This window comes from Felis catus, chromosome D2 (assembly GCF_018350175.1).
Source record: "Felis catus isolate Fca126 chromosome D2, F.catus_Fca126_mat1.0, whole genome shotgun sequence".
NCBI classification, from domain to species: Eukaryota; Metazoa; Chordata; class Mammalia; order Carnivora; family Felidae; genus Felis; species Felis catus.
The window spans coordinates 29,450,143-29,474,964 of record NC_058378.1 but is presented as its reverse complement, the minus strand read 5'-3'; the positions used below and the strand labels follow the sequence as shown (position 1 = coordinate 29,474,964).

At 40.1% G+C, this 24,822-nt stretch overlaps 1 protein-coding gene across 2 annotated transcripts; it reads left to right on the top strand.

Annotated features, from left to right (window-relative positions):
* The first annotated feature begins 2,279 nt into the window (after positions 1-2,279).
* On the top strand, positions 2,280-24,080 carry PBLD (phenazine biosynthesis like protein domain containing). 2 transcript variants are annotated; one of them, XM_003993985.3, is made up of 9 exons: positions 2,280-2,431; positions 12,843-12,942; positions 13,297-13,395; positions 16,120-16,229; positions 16,317-16,346; positions 18,806-18,894; positions 19,161-19,339; positions 22,016-22,078; positions 23,186-24,080. In XM_003993985.3, the coding sequence occupies exons 1-9, from the start codon at positions 2,348-2,350 to the stop codon at positions 23,296-23,298; spliced, it is 867 nt and encodes a 288-aa protein (XP_003994034.2). In that variant the 5' UTR covers positions 2,280-2,347; the 3' UTR covers positions 23,299-24,080. The 2 variants fall into 2 exon arrangements, with proteins under 2 accessions (XP_003994034.2, XP_019668737.1); XM_019813178.2 differs by lacking the exon at positions 22,016-22,078.
* The last annotated feature ends 742 nt before the right edge of the window (positions 24,081-24,822 follow it).

Genomic DNA, 24,822 nt, shown 5'->3' with positions numbered 1-24,822 from the left:
GAATGCTCTCATTTGCTGTCTAAGTTGGTACTCCCTTTCTGAAGGTAAATTTAACTGTATGTGTAAGTTAAGATGTCTTATATACTTTGACCCAGGGATTTCGCTTTTAGGAATCTCTTGTAATTAAAGAATCAGAAACGCAGATGATGTTCAACAAGTTTGATCACTACATTATCTATACAATTGAAAAATTAGAAATCAATATTCACCAAAGGGGAAATGGTTAAATAATTTATATATCTTATACATATAAGCCTATTTATTGTAAGTCTATTAAAATGATGTTTTTGAGCATTTTTTGAAGCATTTAGTGCCCTCAAAAATAAGCTATTCTGTTAAGAAAGTAAAAACTCTGATTAAAAACTGTATATCTAAAATATTAATAATGTTATTGCTTATAGGTCAAAAGGTACAGACTTACTGAAGAGACTGAATAGGGTCAAAACGTATAAACTTGCAGTTATGAAATAAATGTCATGGGGATGTAATGTACAGCATGGTGACTATAGTTAGTGCATATTTGACAATTGCTGAGAGATCTTAAAAGTTCTCAACATGAGAAAAAAATTTTATAACTATGAATGGTTAACAGACATTAACTAGACTTAGTGTGGTGATCTTTTTGCAATATATACAAATACCAAATCATTGTGTTGTGCATTTGAAATTGCTATCATGTTATGTGCATTATACCTCAATTTAAAAAATTTGGTATTTGGCAAGAAAGTTAAGCAAAATACTGGTAGGAAGGAAGGAAGGAAGGAAGGAAGGAAGGAAGGAAGGAAGGAAGGAAGGAAGGAAGAAAGAAAGAGAGAGAGAGAAAGAAACCAATCCATAAGCTTGGGAGCTGCCCAGGTACTGCAGCCAGGTGTGGGTAGCCAGCAGCGCTTCCCATGTTGTTTATCTTAATTCTCTTGAGAACAAGAAATGAATGTTAGGATATTTTTTTTAATGTTTATTTTTGAGAGAGAGAGAGAGAGCAAACGAGTGTAGGTGCATGAGCGGGGGAGGGGCAAAGAGAGACGGGGACAGAGGATCTGAAGTGGGTTCTGTGCTGACAGCAGTGAGCCAGATGAGGGGCTCCAACTCACAAACTGTGAGATCATGACCTGAACTGAAGTTAGATGCTTAACGAACTGAGCCACCCAGGTGCCCCTCTTTTTATTTTAAATGTTTATTTATTGAGAGAGAGAGTGAGAGGGCAAGAGGGCATAAGTAGGGAGGGGAGAGAGAGAGAGAGAGAGAGAGAGAGGGAGAGGGAGAGTGAGAGAGAGAGAGAGAGAGAGAGAGAGAGAGAGAGAGAGAGAGAGAGAGAGAGAGAGAGAGAATCACAAGCAGGCTCCACACTCAGCACAGAACCCAATGTAGGGCTTGATACCAGGACCTTGAGATCACGACCCAAGCCGATATCAAGAGTCTGATGCTTAACTGATTAAGCCACCCAGGTGCCGATTTTTTTTTTTTAATTTAAACAAAGCATCCCCTAATTTGTGGAATTTTTAAAAAATTCTGTAACTTTGGGAGAGAGGGATCCATCCATTGCTCTGACAAGGACCATGCTTTGTAGTAAAGCAAAAGAAGCACCCAGAATGTTAACAGAATTTATCTCTAGGGAGTAGAAGTACAGATTTTTTACCCCTGCTTTTCTGTATTTTATAGATTTTCAGTAAAGAGAAAGTATTATTCTTATAATGAAAAGCTTTATTTTAATAAATATGTCACATGAGCTCAAAAAAGTCTCCATGTGAAAAAAAGTCTCCACGTACAGGTTTACAAAATAACACAAAATTAATTAAAGCTTGAGACTCCTTTACTATGTTAAATCCAAAAAACACCAAAAACTAAAAAACCAAAAACAACAACAACGTTATTGTTGATTTGCATGATTATGGGTCACTCTTTAACTTTCCAAGTTTTTTATAGTGAGGATACTTTTTACAATTGGAAAAAAAGCACTATTTTAAAAGGCTTGTGATTCATTGGGAGACTATAAGCAACATATATGCCCCTTGGACATGTCATGTACTTCATTAAAAATATAACCTAAGCTAGTTTGGCTACTCTAACAAAGAATATGATTATGTTCTTAAGTATACGTACAGTATAAACATCAATACAAAATTTGAAAATAAAATTCTATTTATCCAGTATTTGAAAACAAATTCAATTTAGAGACTTAAAAATACTAGGGGATCACCTATCTTTAGGTGTATTAGAGAAATTGTTGACTTTGTACCTGGGAAGTAATTATTGGTTGCTTCTGTACACCAAGTAAAACATTAACTTCCTGATTTTTTGCAACAACAAGAAATAAAGCAGGCTACTGGCAATTTGGAGAGCAAGGAAAATGAAGCTCCCTATTTTCACAGTAGATGCATTTACAGCAAAAGCATTTCACGGGAATCCTGCTGCTGTTTGTCTTCTGGAAAATGTAAGTACTTGGTTTTGAAGTGCGGTGCTTAAAATTCTAGATTCCCGTAGAACCAAATATTTCTTAAAAACAACAACAATCAGACCCACCTGTTTGTCTTTGGTTTGTGTTCTTTGTCAAATGATATCAGCAATGTTTATGTCTGCAAGTTGATTTTGAACAAATTATATGATGAGAATGCTTACACCCAGATGCTTTAAGTCTAGAAAAATAAAGACTTACGTAAGGAAGAACTAGAACCTATTAAAAATATATATATATAGAGCTCATTTTTAGCCATCAGGTTTTCATTTAGTGAGCACCAAATGTGAAAGCGAATGAAATTAGATGAGTTTTATGTGACCAGACATGGATGATATTATATTTAACATAAAAGATTTTAGCTGGATATCTTTAACCTTAGCTATAGTTCAGACAATTAGAAATTCTTTTCAGGACCAAGTAAATGGAACATTTTGCAAGGAATTAAGTAATTAAGTGATAATTAAGCTCTAATGTAGGGAGAACTTTTTTTCTTGAAAGTCTCATTTAAAAAAAAAGTTTATTCATTTTTGGTATTCATTTTTGAGAGAGAGTGGGGGTAGGGGCAGAAAGAGGGGGCGGGGTGGGGGGGGGGACTGAGGATCCAAAGCAGGCTCTGCCCTGAGAGCAGAGAGCCCCATACAGGGCTCAAACCCATGAACTGGGAGATCATGACCTGAGTCAAAGTTGGATGCTTAACCGACTGAGCCACCCAAGTGCCCCCTAAGAGTCTCATTTTAAAAATGGCTTTTGGTTAGGATGAGTATTAACAGAATAGTTAAATATTCACTGACCTTCAGTGCTTTGTGTTGGTACCTGGGTATTAGGAAACAAGCCAAGGAGCCCTTCCACTCAGAGCAGTTAGTGCAAGAGCAGATTGTCTGAGAATTACTTCGAAAACACAGTAAGCATTTGATGATCTTAAATAAGTTTTACTAAGCTGGGCCAAGTGTGTGTTGGAGACTTTAAGTGCAATGAATGTCAAATTGTATATTAAAATCACCCAAGGAGCTTTAAAATTCCTATGCTCACGTGCATCCCAGAATCTCTAGGGGTGGAACCCAGGCAGCACTGTTTTTTAAAGTTTCCCCAAGTGATTCTATTGTGCTCTCAAGATGAAGAATGGCTGGGGTTTTACTGAGATGGGTGAATGCTGTTGATTGAGTTCTTGGTACACTTGGTACCCTTTCTCCCTCAAGCAGAGCAGCAAAATGGTGATGAAAAGTCCTCATCTTGTCCTTAAGGATACATTCATTATGCAACCTTGCAGCTGGCATCTTCCAACCATAAAATGCAGGAAGTAATTAAGTTAATAGGCTTTACCAAGTAACACCAGAGCTTGGGAGGATTATTGAGAGAATGATTAACAACCAGATTCTAAATCGTGAACTTTCTTTAGAAATAATCTGGCAAACAGCTTCATGTCAAGGAATTGTGGAAATGAATGAAATTGCTTAAGAGACTTAGTGTATTTGTCGCATGTCCTCATGTAATCTCCTTGAAGAGTTCTGAAAATAGTTTCTAGTGATTTATATACTCAATTTTCACCAATGACAAGAATTAGCAATATTCTTCAATTTATTACTTTTGCTTCCAGTACATGCACTACACACCGGAGCCTTTTTCTCGCTCTTCAATTATATTTTACATGTTTTTTATATATTTGGAAAAACCAGGACATAAAAATTTAAGCAGAGAACTTAGCATAGTTCAAAGCAATATGCTTCAGTAAGAATGGAAGAAAGAAAAAGAAAATGAGGAAGCCCACGATTCAGGGATGCTCTCCCAATTCATTTCCGGGCTTTGGACCTGTGGGACCAGGCTAATTTGGTGGCCTGTCAGAGACAACTGAATAGATACCTAAAGAATAGTTTGCTAGTTTCCTATTCTGTGGTCTGGGGAATCCTGTTCTCCTAGAGGCTAACTTGGCACTTTTCTCAATTCATGAGCAATAAAAATTAGAGTGGAAGTATAAACTGTGGTTTATGCCCTTGGATTCTTTTACCGGTGGTTGGACACAGTGGACACCTGAAACACCTAGAGAGAACACAAATAAACTTAGGAAAATATCAGAGACAAATAACTGTTAAACCTTGTAATGTTTCCCATAGTTTGGTCAGTGTTTAGCCTGTCATTACTGTATTCTACAAATATTTGTCCATATCTACCACGAGCCAGGCTTTGGGGTAGGGATAGGAGGTACAAAGTTGAGTAAGTTTGCCTGCCCTTGAGGTGCTCAAAGTCTAGTGGGAAAAACAGACATGTAAACCTGATCATTATTCAATAGTTACCACAAAGGCTAAAAGATCTACAAGAGGGACTCAGAGAACAGAACAATGTTGGATTTTTCAGAAGGGAAACTACTTCAGATTTTAAGTGAAGGGCTTCAAAGGGATGTTCTTTTTTGTTTTGTTTTGTTTAAAATTATTTAAAAATTTGACCGAGATGAGACTAATCGTAAAAAACTTGGTGGGCAGACTAAAGGCAAAGTAATTGCTCTTTGAGCTGTTTCAATACTTGATAAAAGACTTCTGGAAGGAAAGCAAAAAAAAAAAAAAAAAAAAAAAATTCTGGCTAACAACATTCCAAGAGCTTCTAGAATATTGTAAAGTTTCTTTTGTTTTCCTTTCTAGACAAGTCCATTTAAAGAATTTTCACGCGAGTAACTTTTAATGCTGTACATTAGCTGAAAATAAAACTGATTAAGGGCTAAATGGGATATGGAACAGATAATTGAAAAAAATATTTAAAACCTTAAAAACTTGATGGTGTCCTCAAATGCTGGACAATCAATTTGACAATAAAGATCATGTACAGGTATAAAAATGTATAGAAACAATATTTTAAAAAATGAAACAGATATTTTACTTTGATAGCTGTGTAACAACTACAGGAATTCATGACCAAAAACTTGAATGGGTCAGAAGGCTATGGTAGTGACAAGGGGTGATATGCTGTTTATTCTTTTGTAAAACAGTGTTAATTAATGAAAATAACATATCAACAGGGGTAGGGAGCCTATAATTATTCTCCTTCATATTCTAACAAAGCCTCAAGTTGTTTTGTTCTTGTTGTTGTTGTTTTTGTTGTACATAGGTGTTGTTTGTGGGTGTATGTTTAGGGTGGGGTTTCTCAACAGTGGCAGAACTGGGTAGTTCTTTGTAGGGTGAGGTTGTCATCTGCAGGGTTGGCCGTATCCTTGGCTTCTACCCACTAGATGATAGCAGTCTTCCCTTTTCCCTATCATGACAATAAAAAATTGCCCCCAGTTGAAAACCACTGTTTCAGAGGATCTTTTAAACAGTCGTTTAATATTTGTTTTGTTTGTTTTAAAAGTTTTTATTTATTTATTTATTTTAGTATTCTCTATACCCAACATGGGGTTTGAACTCATGACCCCGAGATCAAGAGTCGCACATTCTTCCATTGGAGCCAGGCACCCCTAAACAGTGGTTTATTCTTGAGTTTTCCTGTTAAAATTATCTATAAAAACAGCTTTGTTGTGTGCCTAGAATATACATTTATTCCAATTCAGCTGGCATCTCCTGGCCATGTACCATGTGCTGGACACTATGCCACAATCAATATAATATTCACATATATACATATGTGTGTGTGTGTATTCTTTTTTTTTTTTTTAATTTTTTTTTCAACGTTTATTTATTTTTGGGACAGAGAGAGACAGAGCATGAACGGGGGAGGGGCAGAGAGAGAGGGAGACACAGAATCAGAAACAGGCTCCAGGCTCTGAGCCATCATCAGCACAGAGCCCAACTCGGGGCTCGAACTCCCGGACCGCGAGATCGTGACCTGGCTGAAGTCGGACGCTTAACCGACTGCGCCACCCAGGCGCCCCTGTGTGTGTATTCTTTTAAACACTAACCCAAACATTTCCAGGGACAGTAAGGAGGATTGGCTTTGCACTTTTAAAGAGGAATGCTTCATTTTAGTTCCTAAACAACTCGCTGTTCCAGTTTTCCTGGTTAAATTTAGAGGGTAACGAAGGCTTCTTTACAGCTTGGTGTGTTATGTATTTAAGGAAAAACAAGTATACAGCAATACTGTGTTCAGTTCAGTTTGTGCTTTAATTTTTTTTTTTTTTCAACGTTTATTTATTTTTGGGACAGAGAGAGAGCATGAACGGGGGAGGAGCAGAGAGAGAGGGAGACACAGAATCAGAAACAGGCTCCAGGCTCTGAGCCATCAGCCCAGAGCCCGACGCGGGGCTCGAACTCACGGACCGCGAGATTGTGACCTGGCTGAAGTCGGACGCTTAACCGACTGCGCCACCCAGGCGCCCCAAGTTTGTGCTTTAACTCATGTGGGGAAGCTTATGACGCAGTGGCCATTTCCAAATCTGGTGCCCTTCCTTAGAGGATCACTGGCTCTGTGTGCCTCTACCGGGTCAGAGGCTCCTAGGGTTTCTCAGGAATTCCAAAGTCATCTCATTTTTATGGCCAGAAAAGGGATGAAGAGTGCAGAGAAGATTTTTCTAGGCCATTGAAAGGTTTTCTCTTGCCCAGTATTTGAGGGAAGAGAGAAATGCAAGGGAGGAGACGCTGATGTGGGAATTTCTACATCACTCTCTTCTAGCACATAACCCTCAGCTTTGGGAGCAATGACTTCAGGCAGGTTCAGCCAGATACTGTGCTAAATTGCTTTTTATATGTTATCTCATTTTATCCTTACATCTACTGTAAGAGTAGGTCTTATTATCCCATTTTACAAATGCGAAGACAGAGGCAGAGGAAGGTTAAGTAATTACCTAAGTGGCTGACTTTAGGATCCCCACCCCAGGTCTGCCTGACTGCACGGCCCATGCTTTTAACCCATCATACTCATCACCACAGTAGATATGTTCTCCCACGGCACCCCTTACTTCCCAGTTGGTAGCATGCATCACTCTTGAAATTCATTTAATGCCTGTCTTCCTCACTAGACTGCACATTCTATGAAATCTTAACCTATTCTAACTTGTTCTATTACACATGGCCTAACACATGTCAGGCACTAAATAGCTATTGAGTGAAAGTAAATCTATTAATTAATTAAATTATGGCAAAAATCTCTAAGAGTTCTAGCTAACAACTACTGATCTTTTATTCTCATTGGTGAGGTGGGGTGGGCAGGGTATGCAAGGTGAGTATGAGCTTTGGGTTCTATGATGGAGCTGGAAGGACTAGGCACCCATAAGAACCATCAGGAACAACCAAAGATGGCCTACAGTTTGAGTGCTGCATTGTGTGGACGTAACTTCAAAATATGAAATACAAGTGCCTCATAAGGAACCTCCTGTTTCTTCCTGGATGATTTAGAACTTTCCATATCCAAGTGTGTTTCCTTTGTTGGGATCCATCTACAGCAGAGGGACAAATGAACTGGGAACGATAGCAGGACTATCATGTTTTGACTGTCATGTTTCTAAGCTGCCACAAGATGGGAGTATTTTAAAACTTTGCTCTGATTTTCTGATCATTAATGTTTGTGGGCCAAATGGGGAGGATACCTTAGTGTCCCAATGCAGTACACTGGAACTCAGAAAAACAACCATGCCTCTGTTTTTGCTGTTGGAAATTTGACTCATGAGATTGCCAAAGGGAAATGGATATTAGAGGAAGAGAATTAACAGTTGTTGGTGTGTAACCTTGATGTGCTGCATTTGAAAATAAACAACTTTAGGGTAAAATGAAAAAAATTATTAGAACAAAAATTCAGTTTTTTGAATGAATGCAGTCTCTTCTAAAGCTCTCAAAGTTGACAGAGCCTGGAGCCTGTTTCCGATTCTGTGTCTCCCTCTCTCTCTGCCCCTCGCCCGTTCATGCTCTGTCTCTCTCTGTCCCAAAAATAAATAAACGTTGAAAAAAAAATTAAAAAAAAAATAAAGCTCTCAAAGTTGAAACAACATTAGCCCTCTCACGATTCACCATTACCTTGACCTTTGGTTCCAGTGTAGAAATTCAGCTGCCTGAATTTGAGAGCTGCTACTATCAAACTTTCTACAGTGTCTCTGGTCCTGCAGACAAATAACAAGTGCATTTTAAGTGTCCTGGGACAGAAACTAGAGCCACAGAAATTCAAATTGCAATTGGTGCAATACATCGAGGTAGAGAGGACTAAAGAGCTGACAGTCATGAAGTGTGTGTTCTAGCTGATGTGCAAACAAGCCCATTTGCAAAGAAATCTATTACCAATAGATGGTGAGCTTGGCTACAATGTGGGATGCTTTAATGAATTTTGAGACTCTTGTTGTAAAGGTAGAGGGAAGAAGTAGACAAAGAAAGGAAGGATGAGGATAAGGAGTTTGGCCAGATCAGATAGAGGAAGGATTGGCAGGCACCACAGGTTCCTGCAGCCGCAGAGGCAAATCTGGAAAGACCAGCACAGGCTTTTCTTTATTACGCCTTCAATCACCACTGAAGTCTGTACTAGGGAATTAGTTGGCTCCCAGTTTCTCTAGGGTGTTGTATGCACAGACATGTGGGCCAATTTCCACACAGAACATTCAGTGGGCTGCAAGAAGTGCTCCTTTTTAAAAAAAAATTTTTTTAATGTTTACTTATTTTGAGAGAGAGAGTGCAAGTAGGGGAGGGGCGGGGGTGGGGGGGGTGGGGCACAGAATCCGAAGCAGGCTCCAGGCTCTGAGCTGTCAGCACAGAGCCTGACAGGGCTCAAACCCATGAACCGTGAGATCATGACCTGAGCTGAAGTCAGATGCTTAACCTGCTGAACCACCCAGGTGCCCCTGCGAGGAGTGTTTCTTAACATTGTTGCCTTGTTGGCTGGGATGCCCAGCAGACCCACCCCCCCCCCACTCAGGTGGGACTACTTACTCTCTGGGCCCACAGGTGTGACAGGTGTTCATGCCATTTCATTACTACCATCCTAATTCTCCTTGCCTTGGCTCACAGAATCCTAGAGTGTCAGGGAGTTAACAAGAACAGAAGTGAGGTCAAGTGAGTTGCCCAAGAAGCATCCCCAGTATAAAGCTCTTTGCACAAACTTTCCTGTCCAACTCACCAAAATTTGTCCTTTTCCTAAGTCTACCTCATAGCTTCATCTTTAAAGTCCTAGAGTATTGGGGTACCTGGGTGGCTCAATCACTTAAGCGTCTGACTTCAGCTCAGGTCATGATCTCACTGTTTGTGAGTTTGATCCCCGCATCCAGCTGTGTGCCTGGAGCCTGCTTCAGGTTCTGTGTCTCCCTCTCTCTCTGCCTCTTCCCAGCTCATGCTCTGTCTCTCAAAAATGAACAAACATTTAAAAAACTTTTTTAAAAGTCCTAGAGTATTTATTGTCAAAATCTATGTGTCTCAATTATATACTCTCTGGTGTTGCTCATTGTTGCTGTGTCTGTCTTGATTCCCTGCAAGATGCTAACCCCATTGAACATGGGTCCATATCTTATACACCAGGGTTTCTCAAACTTTAATGTGCACATGGATCACTTAGAGATCTAGTGAAAAAAAAAAATGGAGATTCCAGGGGCACCTGGCTGGCTCAGTTGGTAGAGCATATGACTCTTGATCTCAGGGTCATGAGTTTGAGCCCCCATGTTGGGTGTAGAGATTACTTAGAAATGAAAATCTTTTTTTTAATATTTATTTTTGAGAGAGAGAGAGAGAGCAGGGGAGGGCCAGAGACAGAGGGAGAGAGAGAATCCCAAGCAGGCTCCGTGCTATCAGTGCAGAGCCCAACACAGGGCTCGACATCACAAACTGGGAGATCATGACCTGAAATGAAATCTAGAGTCAGACACTTACGAACTGAGCCACCCAGGCACCCCCAAAATAAAAATCTTTAAAAATATGAGGACTCTGATTCAGAAGGTCTGGGGTGGGGCCTGAGACTCTGCATTTCTAACAAATTTCTTCAGTAGTGGTGCTGATGCTGCTGGCCTAGCACAGCATTTGGTAATTGACTGATTTCTGCCCTCCCTGAGAAATGTTGCAAGAATCCATCTTATCTGATAGACATTGTTTTTCCTGTTTGCAGTGTGTTAAAGGGATAATAATAGTTTGTCTTTGTTATGGAGAGGAAGAGAAGTGTGGCTGGTTAAAGCATGGGCTTTTAGCCACTCAAAATAAAAGCTAACATTTATCAAGTACTTACTATGTGTTGGGCACTGTGATGAGCACTTTATGTGCATTATTCGATTTAATCTTTTGAAAGGAAAATGTTAACTAAAACACAAAACTATTGTGTTATGTTTGGGTTTTCAGGCAATAAATACCAATTTCTTTTTTTTTTTAAGTTTATTTATTTATTTTGAGAAAGAGAAAGAGGGAGAGAGAGAGTGAGAGGAGGAAGGGCAGAAAGAGAGAGAGAGAATTCTAAGCAGGCTCCACACTGTTAGTACAGAATCTGATGTGGGACTTGAAGTCACGAACCACGAAATCATGACCTGAGCTGAAACCAAGAGCCAGGTGTTTAGCTGACTGAGCCACCCAGGCATCCCAATAAATATCAATTTCTTAAGTAATTTCTCTTTCTATAGGACTACAGAGCATCTATAGGTTTTGAATATGGTGTTCCTTTAAGAAAAGCTTAGTAAGTCCACTAGGATTTTTATATTAGCTGATAGTTTAAAAAATAATCACTGTTTTGTGCCTTATATGAGTGTGTGGAAAGTGTTTCCAAAGAATGTGCATCAACTAAAAGAGAATGGGTGTTTAATTTACATAAGTCAGATAAGTGAATTATGAATTTATTAGTATAAAGTTGTAAATCTTATTTCTGGGTTTCAGGGGCTCAGGAATAGTACATTTGGCCAAAGCAAAAATACATTTGTCTTGAGACTTCTTTAGAATTTAAATCTAACTAGTGAGCATTTGTTGATTAAAAAGTTGATTTTCATTCTCTAAAGGAAAACGCATATTTCTGACCCATTTTTTTCTTAAGAGGAATGTGTGTGTGTGTGTGTGTGTGTGTGTGTGTGTGTGTGTGTATTTTATGTGTCTCTACAGTAACTGTTTCACTTAAGTACTGTTGTCTATTTTAAAGTTTGTCTATTTATTTTGAGAGAGAGAGCAAGAGAGAGCACACACGAGCTTGATCAGGGGAGGGGCAGAGAGAGAGGGAGAGAGAATCCCAAGCAGCCTCTGTGTTGTCAGCACAGAGTCCAATGCGGTGCTCGATCCTGCAAACCCGAACCATGAGATCATGACCTGAGCTGAAATCAAGAGTTGGACGTTCAACCAACTGAGCCACCCAGGTGCTCCTGTTCTCCTCATTTTTAAAGGTGTGGAAACTGAGGCTTCATGAGATAAGTGACTTGCCCACTCTTGCACCGCTACTAGGACCTGACCCAGGATACAAATTCACATTATTTTTTTAACCATTTTCTGAAAAATTAAAAACTTACAGAAAAGTTTGAGAACGGTACAATGAATATCCATATACCCTTCCTCTAGATTCACTAGTTGTTACCACTTACAAAGTCCACACTCTTAACCACTCTACCATTTATTAGGCATATTATGACCTTAGGATATTACATAACCTCTCTGTATTTGATTTCGTTATATACGAAGTAGATAAAAATATCTATACTGAGGGTTTTAAAACTGAAGATAAAGTGGGGTGCCTGGCTGGCTCAATCAGTACAGCATGTGACTATTGATATCAGAGTCATGAGTTCGAGCTCCAAGTTGGGCATAGAGGTCACATAAAAAACAAAATAAAAATGAGGATGAAGTGAATAATGTATTCTTTCAGCAAATGTTTACTGAGCTCCTACCATTCTGGGATGAATACAGAACATTGTTCTAAGCCAGGACAAAGCGAGGTAGCACATTGTATGCCCTCATAATATCCCTTCATAATGTCCCCTCAGATGGTGGGAGACAGACAGTGAAGGGATACACTGGGTAAATTCAGGTGGCCTAAGCACTGGGAGGAGACAAAGCCTTTAGACAGAGTGGTCTGGAAGGCTTCCTGAAGGAGGTGAGCTCTGGCCTGAGGCCTGACTTATAAAAGGAAATGCATGTATAAATGGGGGCAGAATGGGCCAGCCTACCCAGAGTGCATGCTGAACATCTTTTTATTCAACAAGAAAGGAAGATTGTGAAGTTTCTCTTTGTGGGGATTGTTTAGAAGAGAGCATAGGCTCTCAGAGAGATTAGATAATAGTCTGATGAAAGATAGGCTAGGCCAGTAGGTTTTCCAGAGTCTGTTCCAGCTCCGAGCATCTACAACCTATGAAGGGTGCTACAAGCATAGATTTCTGAGAAACAACCTTTGTAAAAGTATCTGGACTTCCTTGGCAATTATTTCCTGTGAAGCACGTAACTTCTAATATTAATAAGCTATATTATTAACTAATGGCAGTTGCTGTCCAAGGAAGTCTGATTTGTTTTTCTGGAATCTCAATAAACTTTTGTTTCTAATTTAGAAACTGGATGAAGACATGCATCAAAAAATTGCAAGAGAAATGAACCTCTCTGAAACTGCTTTTATCCGAAAACTGCACCCAACTGACAACTTTACCCAAAGTAAATATGCTTTTTTTTTTAAAGCCATTCTTGAATGATACCAGAAGCTGCTTTTCCAGTGGGGAATGATATTTAAGAGAGATGCCTATTTACTATTTGCATGCAGATAGGAGAAGAGCAGGGGGAGATTCTGATTTAGTTTTCAGTTCATCTCAGGGAGCAGGTGTTGGGTGATTTGAACGTTTCAGCTCCAGATCAGCACTGGGGAGCCTGACGATGCTGGCCTCCTTCATTTCTCCTTTCAGGTATTAATCATGCTAGGGAAATATCTAGAAAAGAGTAAGAAAATAAAAAATTTGTGACCCACTTGTATGGGAATGATCTCATTTCTCTTTGGTTTTTCTTCCTCTGAAGGTTCCTGCTTTGGATTAAGGTGGTTTACGCCGGCGACTGAGGTTCCTCTCTGTGGCCATGCTACCCTGGCTTCCGCAGCTGTGCTGTTTTACAAAATAAGTAATGTGATTTTCTTTTATGAACCCATCATTTAGCAAATAGCCAATATTTAAAAAAATTCTCACAAAGTCTTTGTGATGAATCAAAGATACTGGTATAAAGACATCACAGAATCTATTTCATGCAATTCGGTACACCAAACAAAAACAGCCCCCCGAGACTTTGGCCTTCCTGAATATGTGCCAGGCATGTTGGAAAGCCATGGTCAGTGTTCTCTAGAATGCCATTTTATTTTGAAGAGGAGTTCTCTGGTCTCTGACCAACACAGCGGGTGAGCTTGTGAGACACAACAGGCATCTCACATGATGTGATATCTGGGAACCATAAGGCACTTTTTGCTCTGAATATGTCCCCACCCACATTGAAATTCATTTTGCAAGAGCAGCAGCAGCTGCTGCTGCTTCTTTCTTCTTTCTTTCTTTCTTTCTTTCTTTCTTTCTTTCTTTCTTTCTTTCTTTCTTTCTTTCTTTCCTTTTTCTTTCTCCTCCTCCTCCTCCTCCTTCTGTAAACTGTACACCCAATGTGGGGCTTGAACTCAGGACCCCGAGATCAAGAGTCACATACTCTACAGACTGTGCCAGCCAAACGCCCATCACAAGAGATTCTTTACTCTGAAGATTCATGAGCCCTGACTATACACATTTACCTTATGAAGAGATGATGCAGGACCTCAATCCTACCAGTTTTCATCCTAGCTACATTTAGCGTAATAAAGGTCAGGGCTTTGTGGGAATGGGGTAGGGGAGAGATGCCTAGAAATGCCCTAAAAGTGGAGATGGAAGTAGCCATGAATAGGTGTAGACAACAAACAGGAAGTTAAACAAGGAAATACACAGGATGATATGACAGAGGGTAACTGTAGTGAGTGCAGAGTTGAAAAAGGAGTGCAGAGTTGAAAAGTCTCTGGGGAGTTACTTAGATGGAGGTGGTAGGGAAGGTGTTACAGGGTGAGTTTCCCCAGGAAGTGGACTCTGAGACATATTGCATGCCGGAAGAACTGCAGGCAGTATTCTTGTGATCAATGTTTGTAGGGGAGTAAAGAAAGTGGAATACAAGAGTGAGAAGGTGAACTGCAAAGTGGTAGCAACAAAGAAAGGCCTAGGCCAAATCCACAGGGAGGTCTAAAGCTGCCAAGGTTCTTTAAGTAGTATAGTTCTAAATAGAAGCAAAAGTTTAGGCCTTTGTACCTTCCATTGACCAGCCTCCAATGCCCAGAAAAGCAGCATGACCTTGGGTAAAATAGCTCTACTCACCCAAGGGCAATTCACAGAGTGGGACTCAGCTGAGAGCTGTCGGTCACCAACACCTTCCACAACCCGGTTGGGGTTGGGTGAAGGGGGAGAAAATCAAGACTTCAGGCTGTACCTGAGAGCAGATGCCTCCTTAAATTTGTTCCTCTGTATTTCCTTGCCTCACCTAGTCCTTGCCTTGAGAGGGGAAGGTTGAGTGAGATTTTGGACAACGGCATGCACTAGAGAAGGGACCTTCAGGCTGAAGAATATGAAGCCATCTGTGCAAAGAGCTAGACTGTGAGAAGGAGTCAGAGGTAGCAGCAAATGCAAAGCCCTTGAGATGCAGCCTGTATACTAGGAGTGGCTGGAGCTTCTTGGGGGTGACTGGCAGGAGATAACATTGAGAGTCAGGTCAAGGCTCCTGTACAATGTAATCCATTATATGTCTTAAAAAGACAATTTTGGTTTCTGTGGATAGGGGACAAGAATGAAGGCAGGAAAGTATCCTGAAATATTGTTTAGGAACTCAGTCTTGAAAAGTAGATTTTACTGAAGTTGGATTGAGTGTCTTTTGAAACCCCACATTGGTTGAAGTGAGGCAGAGACTTGGAATAATAACCTTCAGATCCCCCATAGGGTGGTCTTAAGGTTATATAAGTTATGAAAAGGTGCTTTGTAAATAATAATGTATTTCACCAATTATAATAAGAAAAATTAAACTTTGGGTTTTAGAGTATAAATTTTATATTCAGTGAAAGTTAATTGACAATGCCAAATTTCCTTACCTTTTAGATATGTTTAAGTTTCACAGAAATATTAAGGGGGAGGAAAGAATTAGGTCATAAATCTTTGTTTTCACTAAAAATGTTACCTACAATGAGGGCAGATAAGTGGCCCAAGTTGTATCAGTAACATTAAGGCTCAATCTTCAAATGATAATTTTATGTATAGCTTGGTTTATTTAGGGTAAGCTTGATTTGTTCCTTTAGACTGTTGTTCATAATTTGTATATTCTATTTGTCATCCCTTTGGCATATCTTAGACTAGTATTATTTGTAACTCTATAGTGTATATTTAAAAATCTGCATTAGAAAACACTATTGCATCCCAATGAGGTAGGTTTAATTTTTACCCCATTTTATTGATGAGGAAATGGAGGCTTAAGGAGGTTAAATAGTTTGCTCAAAGGCACAGTTAGTAAGCTAAAAGAAGCTGGCATTTGAAGCCTTGCAGTATGACGTCAAGTCCAATCAGTTATGTTCTCGGTTCTCAAGTGAGAATCCAGGGATGCCTTTCTCTACTCTGGACCACAGTAAGGCAAACTTGGACCCCTCCTTATGGGAAAAGGCAGCACTGCCACAGAATCTAGGGAAACACAATAGTGATCAAAACAGATATGTAAATATATAACAAAGTTTATTTTCCTATTTCTTGATTTTCTCTCAAAATTCCTTTATAATTGACAAAAGTAAGACTCTTTTTTTTTGGCCAGAAAATGTGAATAGCACTCTAACCTTTGTCACTCTGAGTGGGGAACTAACGGCCAGAAGAGCACAGGATGGTATCATCCTGGATCTGCCTCTTTATCCAACTCACCCCCAGGTAAGCTCTTTCTAATTATTGCCATGAACTGTATACAACTGACAGCTTGCCTGTTTTACAGTGGTCTTGTCTTTTCTCCTCATCTAGGACTTCCATGAAGTGGACGACTTGATAAAGGTTGGTGAAAGGAATTAAACTTAAGCTCATATAATCTGGTCATTTGAACATCTGGTCTGATCTGTTGTTTGAACACAAAGGATCAGTAGCCTTTGGCCCCCAAAGATAGGCCTTCTATCAGTATAAATGTTCCAGTCTAAGCTCGGATGAAGAGTGCACAGTGCATTTGAGGTGTGGATTTTAATACTGAATGTTATTTGGTGAGAAGGTTGAGCAATTTTCCCTGACCCTTCATTGTCAGTATTAGCTTCCATGAAGGTAAGGGGAGGACAGACTGCTGTGTGGTGGCTGAGAGAAAAAAGAATGGAAGCTGCCTGGCAGGGCGATCCTAATTTCTGTGGTGGAGAATGAGGCTGGGGTCAGCTGAGGAGCTGTGCTTTGATGGAGGAGGGCAGGAAAGTCTGGGTAAATTGAGACAGAAGGCAAGATTCATAGTCTGCCTTCCTCTGGAGGTCTATATAGGGGTGGGTCTTAATAACAAGAAGAACAATAATGAAAATAAACATTTTGGAGAGTCTCCCTGTGCAGTACCAGGTGCTAATAAGCATTTCACATGCAATAGCTCCTGTAATTCTCACTGTTCCCCAGTGAAGTACGCACTATGGTCATCCTGTGGAGATGCCAGAGGGGCAGAGCAGCTCTGGATGACCAGGTACTTAGTTTGTAGAGAAGGAAGGGACTGGTCAAGACCAGGACAAGGGCTGCAGCGACAAAAAAAAATTCTGTAAAATGGCCTTTGTGGGTGCCACTGGGGTGTTTCTCATTGACTCTTCAACTAAAGCATTTATAATCTGTTTAGTGTCTTATATTGTCTATGTTTTCAAAGAGTAGCAGTAAGGATTACAGATTCTGATTTTACACTCAGCCCCACCCGTGGTTCAGGTTTTGGAAGACAAGCCAAATTCAAAAATGAACTGCTTTAAGCATGTTGTCAAGAAAGTGGAAAATATTCACAGCATAGATCTTGGTCATAGTAGAAAGAACTTAACCTGGTATCTTTATGCCTGAGGCTCAGCATATGTAAAATGGGCATGATAAAGAGTTAGTTATAGTGAGTATTGTCATTTTATGTTCCTAGAAACTAACAATAGGATTCTCAGCTGAGAATTAGACTTTCAAATTGACATAAGAATTCATGCAGAGGAGGGCTGAATAATCCTTCCGAGAAACTGAAAGTCCCCAAGAGCAGATGGGATCTGGCTGCAAGAGTTTCCATTTCTAGAGGGACGGACATTATTTAGCTGTGGAAACAGGGGCAGACAGTTGAGGCATCACCCAAAGTGGATGGAGTCTTGGTTTTGGGACCTGGAACATCTCAGCCCCTAGAGAAGATTGGAGGACCTGAAGCGACCTAATGATGGTCAGATCACTTCTGTGTAATTCTCATCTGCTCTGCCTACAGCCAGTGGTGGTGCCAAAGGGTGACTTGGAGAGGCTTTTCCCCTCTCATAATCTCAGCACTCCAAATCAACAACCAATCACACAGATAATGTTCTAGGATATGAGCAAGATTGTGTGCAGTCTTAGGTAGAGCGTGAATGAAAGTATCTTTAGTAAATGTTGCTATGTTACTGATCCACAGCACACAGTCTGAGTGAAAACAGTGCTTGCCAAACAGAGTAGTGTTAAGATGAGTGGTCTAGTCCCCACTTTTATTCAAACTGCTGGCCCTGAGTCCTTGCCATATAGAATCTCCTATTTGCTGATGCTGGGACTCTATGTATATTCTTTCTTTTTTTCTTCTTTCTTAAAAAAAGTTTTTTTTTTTTTTAACATTTTATTTTTTTGAGAGACCAAGAGAGACAGACCGCAAGCAGGGGAGAGGTAGAGAGAGAGGGAGACACAGAATCTGAATCAGACCCCAGGCTCGGAGCTGTCAGCACAGAGCCTGATGTGGGGCTTGAACCCACAAACGTGAGATCATGACCTGAGCCGAAGTCGGACACTCAACCAACTGAGCCACCCAGGGCGACCACATATATATTTCATTTAATCTTCACAACAATGTTAAGAGGTGGGCCTGAGGCCCCCGTTTCTACAGACAGTAGACAGTAGACAGATTCAGAGCTTTGACTCCAGGGCCCCTCAGATCTGGGTCAAGGTGTGTGTGTGTGTGTCCGTCCCTGTCCCTGGGCCTCTCTAAGTCTTCCTCTTTATTTGCGAGGAAAATGCACACTTGAAAGAGTAGAGTGTGGAGGCACATAGTAATACTTGTGAACAATGCCTATCTTTGGCTCTAAGAGGGTAAGCTCAACCTCCTTAAAGGTCTCTGGTCTCCAGGAAACTAGCCTTCCTTGGGCAACACCTTGAGAGCTGAAACTGAACTAAAACTCTTGGGATTGGAGATGTTGGCTATGACTGGCACACAGGAGATGCTCATGAGAGGTTTCTCCCCATACAGAAGATCAGTGATTTGACCCAGGAGGCACTCCTGAGGAGTTTTTGGTCTGTCTCCACAGACTGCCATAGGTGATACACTGGTCCAGGACATCCGCTATTCTCCAGATACCCGAAAGCTCCTTGTCCGGCTCAGTGATACTTACAAGAGGTAAACAAAATTTTTGGCTTTGTCAGCACTTTGGGGAGGGCTGAGAACCCATATTTATAGCTCTGGTTTTGTTCGACTGTGCTATGTCCAGTCAAACCATGATTTATGCAGTCAGAGAGTTTTGTTCCCAGGTAGCAAGATATTCAACTTGCTTTCCTCCCTGACTGCTGAGCTGTTTGCTCAAGCTGCACCCTATCTTGCTTTAGAGAGTCTGTGTAGTGGTCTGTGAGATGGGTTTGTCCTAATGGGTCCTATTTATGAACAAGGTCATTTTTGGAGAACCTGAAGGTGAACACACAGAATCTTCTGCAAGTGGAAAACACAGGAAAGGTGAAAGGACTCATTCTCACCCTTAAAGGAGAGCCTGGAGGGCAGAGCCAAGCATTTGACTTTTACTCCAGATATTTTGCACCGTGGGTTGGTGTGGCTGAAGACCCTGTAACAGGTACTTTTTGACTGGGTCCTGGGGATGGTTCAACAATGAAGGAGGAGGATAACAAATAGCTGTTTAAGTGCCCTTCACATGACTTTTCAGGTTGCTTGGGTTTTGAGCTGTTTCTGTTTCCTTATCTCCCCTGCCCCCATCCCTTCACTGAAGTTTCATGTGACAACTACAGAATTAAGCAGGCAGTATAGCAGCCTTATGTCAGACAGTCTGAGTTTACATCCTAGTTTCCTAGCTGTTGACCTGGAGCAAATGACTTAACTTTTAAAAATTTCTGTCCCCTCCTCTATAAAATATGAGTATTACCTCATAGGGTTAGATAAAGATAATGCATGGTAAGTGCTTAGCACAGTACCTGTCACATGATAAGTGCCCAATAACTATTAGCTATTTTAATAGTAACGATAAAACTGGCTCCCTGAACCAACACTTCCAGATCTGCCATTTGCAAAATTCAGGGGCTGATGTCCACTACAGTCCCAAAGCCTTTTGTTTCTTTTTCAATGACCAGCCTGCATGATCGCTGACATCTAGATAAGATTTGGTGTTTGAAGGATAAACTCCTGGGTTGTAGGTGGGAAATAGGGACAGGAAGAGCTTTCCCAGACCTACCCCCAAAGTGGGTGGGATGGGTTTGGGGACAGGGTTATTCAAGATCTGCCAGCCGGAAGCAGAGGGATGAAATCGAAGATGGGCAAGGATGTGAAGCTTCCTCCTCTCATGCTCTTTGAGAAGAGTGGGCTGAGGAGAAAAAGAAGGGAATGCTTGATGGAGGAGGCTGGTGGATGGGATGGTGGCTGGGGCAGAAGGAGGCTGGGAAGGAACTTTGAGGCTCCTGCTCTGGTCAGAAGGCAGAGGCTGGAATGGTTTCAGGACTTTGACTTAGTTACTCTCTGAGAAAACACGTGAAATTCAAAGCTCAGCAAAGCACTTTTAAGGACTCAGGAGAATGCCCAATGACATCCAAAAAGTACAGCTCAGCGCTCCCCCATGGAAAAGAAGTTTTGACTGCATTTACACACGCACAGCTGCTTCTAAAAGGTTTTAACTGGTACAGAGGGCAAGTGTTTTCCCCTGTAATAATGCTTTTCTAAAGTGGGAAGGTCTTTGGACATGATGACCAACCATCTCAGCTTGCTTGGGACTGAGGCATTTCTCAGCCTACAGGACCTTTGGTGATAAAACCAGGACAGTCTTGGGCAAACTGGGATGTTTGGTCATCCTAGGTGGATCCCTCATAACATCTGATAAGTTTTCCTCAAGAAAACCCATCCTTTTCTTCCCCCCAGAGACTTTTCTGTCAGTTATTACTTTATTATCTTTTAAAGTTTATTTATTTTTGAGAGAGAGAGACAGAGCGCAAGCAGGGGAGGGGCAGAGAGAGAGGGAGACACAGAATTTGAGCTGCCAGCACAGAGCCCAACGTGGGGCTCAAACTCACAAACTGCGAGATCATGACCTGAGTTGAAGTTGGACGCTTAACTGACTGAGCCACCCAGGTGCCCCTGTCAGTTATTACTTTATACTTTTTTCCTTCATTTTAATATCTATTCACTGATCTAAAACTAGGGTACAATCCAGTGAAAAAAATGTCTCACTAAAAGAAAGTCCTATTGGTACCAAAAGCCTGAAAAAGTTGGCTTGGTGGAAAATTTAACCTTTTGTCATAGTTCCCAGTTTTCTTTGCATGTTCATCCTAGGGGAAAGGAGATATTTTCCTTGAAAGATAGAGAAAGATTTATGTGAAGCCCTTGATCTTCCTACCATGTGCTGACAGTGAACTGATAGGACAAAAATTAAAACCTGCAGTTTAATTCAAAAAGATATATGCACTTTGATGTTTATTGCAGCTATTTATAGCAACCCAAGTGTCCATCAATAGGTGAATGGATAAATAAGATGTGATACATGTATATGTGATATGTGTGATACACACACACACACACACACACACACACACACACGAATATTACGCAGCAATAAAAAAGAATGAGTTTTTTTCCATTTGCAACAACGTGGATGGACATAGAGGTATTATGCTAAATGAAATAAATCAGGCAGAGAAAGATAAATACCATATGATTTCACTTATATGTGGAATAAGAGACAAAACAAATGAATAAACAAATAAAAAGCAGAATCAAACCTATAAATACAGAGAAAAAACTCATGGTTCCCAGGGGGAAGGAGTGGGGGATGGGTGAAATGGGTGAAAGGGAGTAGGATATACAGGTTTCCAGCTATGGAATGAGTAAGTCACAGGAATAAAAGGCAGAGCATAGGGAATATAGTCAATGATACTGTAATAGCATGTGGTGATGGACAGTAGCTACACTTGTGGTGAGTATACCATAACACATAGAGAGATTGAATCACTATCTTGTATACCTGAAACTAATACAACATTTTGTATCAATTATACTCAAATTAAAAAATTATAAAAATAACCCTGCAGTTTAATTCAGCCTTCAGAAAGTATAAAACATAAGAGATACATCATTTGGAGGAGCTTATCCATAAATTCTGTATCTTTGTTTCTATCTCCATTCATAATTCCACACTCAGCTGTGGCTAAGCCATCTAAGGTTTAGTCAAATTGGATAGTTGTTTGTAATTGCTTATAAATTTACCACAAAGTCACTCCTGTTTTTGTATCATAACTTCACTTCTTTTAAGGGTCTGCCCATGCCGTTCTCAGCAGCTACTGGTCTCAGCAACTGGGGAAGAAAGACATGCATGGTACGGCAGGTTTTTTTCCAATTTTTAAAACATTTGTGAACTTGAAGTTAGCATTCCTTCTCATATATACTATTTACTTGAAAATGTAATAAAATGTCATGAAAGTTTTTTTCATGAAAAACCCACATGAAAATGAAAGATTTTAAATTCCTTCACCCTGCATCCTCTACTCAGAACATCTTCCACCCCAAACATCTTCCACCTCTGTTCCTCCCAACACATAGACACACTTCTAATACAGTGAGTGTCCAATAAGCATTTGTTGAATAGAATCAACAAGCTGTGTAACTTTGGCCCAATGAGGTTACTTAGTTGAGAGTGGATGATCACCAAAGTTCCATACTGCCATTGCTAGTCATAGGATTGAATAAAAAAACCTGCTTTTGAATTAAGTCCCCTAATGATTAATATATTGCTTGGGTGTAGAGAAAAATAGATTGCAGCCAAAGGAGGTTACACAGTTGCACTAATCAAAGTAGGAGCCTGACCCTATGGGATGGAGGTCTTACTTAGTGGGAGGGTTAGGCCTTAGTAGGAGGGTTAGGGTAGGGTAACTCTGATTTGGGGATGGCAGCTTGTGGTCTAGTTACTCCCCTACGCACTGAACTCCAGGAAGACTGAGGCTGTGCCTCTTGTTTGCCTGACGTGTGGTTGCTTGATAAGCACAATTAGTGAACAAACTCCCTCTGTCCTCTTTAGGCCCAGGAAGATGAGGCTCTCTCAGGAGGGCCAAGATCACCCCTCTTTATCTTCTTAGACTTCTAGTCCATGCCTCTATCTTATCACATTTCCTTGTTTACTCCTGGATAGAAGCAGGGAGGAAGCTATAGGTGGAGTGTATCTGGGACATTACAGGAAGTGATAGAGGAAATGGCTCAGGAAGAAAAGATGTGGAGCTGTGTGTTTTGTGGATCAGTTGTGTTTGTGATTCCTCAGTGCTCAGGAGAACAGGGCAGGGCAGTACTCTGGACAGATGAAGGAATTTATTTTAAACTGAGCTGGGAAGATTCTAGAGCTTGTAATAAGAGGTCTTTCACTATGTTATGTTAACTAAAAAGGGTGGAAACAAACAATATTAATTTGTGACTTGTATTATGTTTTCTTTAGCCTTTCAGTGTTCCTGCCGAGGAGGAGAACTGGAGATTTCACTGCGTCCTGATGGACGAGTTGACATTAGAGGTGGCACTGCTATTGTTTTAGAGGGCACTCTGACAGCCTAGAGGTGGTTGTGGTTCCATGCTGCTATTTTGAATGACTAAGTATTTTCTGCGTAAAAAGAAATGTGAGAGGATGCTTTTACCAAATTCACGCAGAAATTAATCCTCATGGTAGAAATAGAAAAATGAAGACATGTTAATGGAAATTTAATAATGCTTCCTGACTAATTAACTAATGGAGTTTCGGCTCTACCCATATTTGAAATGTAAGTAACCAGTAATGAAGACTAATGTTGTCACCTTTGATTAAGACTACCAATCACAAAATGAGGAACAAATTTATGAGGAGTAAGATCAAACCATTTAAACTTAGGTGTGAGTATCTGATAGAATATTTTGCAGACATTAAAAAGACCTAATAACTATGTGGAAATATAGAAAAATATCTCATGATATAGTGCTAAGAAAGGAAATTACAGCAGACTATAAAATGTTAGCAATGTTATGCTATGTCTATGAATAGTATGAATTTATATGGACGAATATGCGTCATGAAGATAAAAAAGCAAAAGCTGTTCATATGTGTCAGAGGGTAAGATTAGGAGTCATTTTAATGCACCTAAAAAATTACTCCCTTATTGGGACACACTCATGTTCAATAACTAAAAATCAGGACATAGAATAACCAAAAACCCCAGAAATTTCAAGAAATGTATGTGTACTAGTGTGGTAGTAAAATTAAATACTAAAAGTAATATAATACCTTTATCTTGATATATAGATTTAGAGTGATAACTTAAAAAGGCTTTATTCTCTTATTTTAATAAAATTAGTTTTAACATGAATTTCAATTCAGTGACATCTATAATATTGGATACCTATAATTGACTTTGGGATGGGGACTTTTTCAAGTCATTAAGTGTTTGTTTCAGGTGATCTCATTGATGGCAATTCTCAGCCATCTCAGAAACTGTAAGCTAATGAGTTAGAAATTCCTGTAGTGTCCCAATTTTTGTCACCTTACTGCTACCATGTTTTCTATTTTCATTTCTTTTTGTTAAGGCATGTGACAGTGAATTTATTATAGCAGTAATCTTGATTTTCCCCTAATTTCCAATGAAGTAAACAATTCCCTAGCTTCAGGGTTTTAACTTAATGAGTAACCAGTGACTTGCCACACATCTCACAGTTTATCACAATTCATCAGTATGACACCAAGGGTGAGAATCACGGGAGGGTTTTCACAGAGTGTAGTTTTCTCAACCTGGGACTGAATTGTATGAATGATTTTATATAAATGCATAGTTGAAAGGGTCTGAATTTTATCTCCCAAATATATGCTAAGTTCTTTTTTAAAAAATTTATTTATTTTTAAAATTCCAGTATAATTATATTAGTGTTGTTTTAGTTTCAGGTATGCAATATAGCAATTCAACAATTATTTATACTCAGGGCCTATCACGATAAGTGTACTTAAAAAAATGTTTATTTATTTTGAGAGAGAGAGAGAGAGAGAGCACACCAACAGGGGAGGGGCAATGAGAGAGGGAGAGAGAGAGAGAGAATCCCAAGCAGACTCCGTGCTGT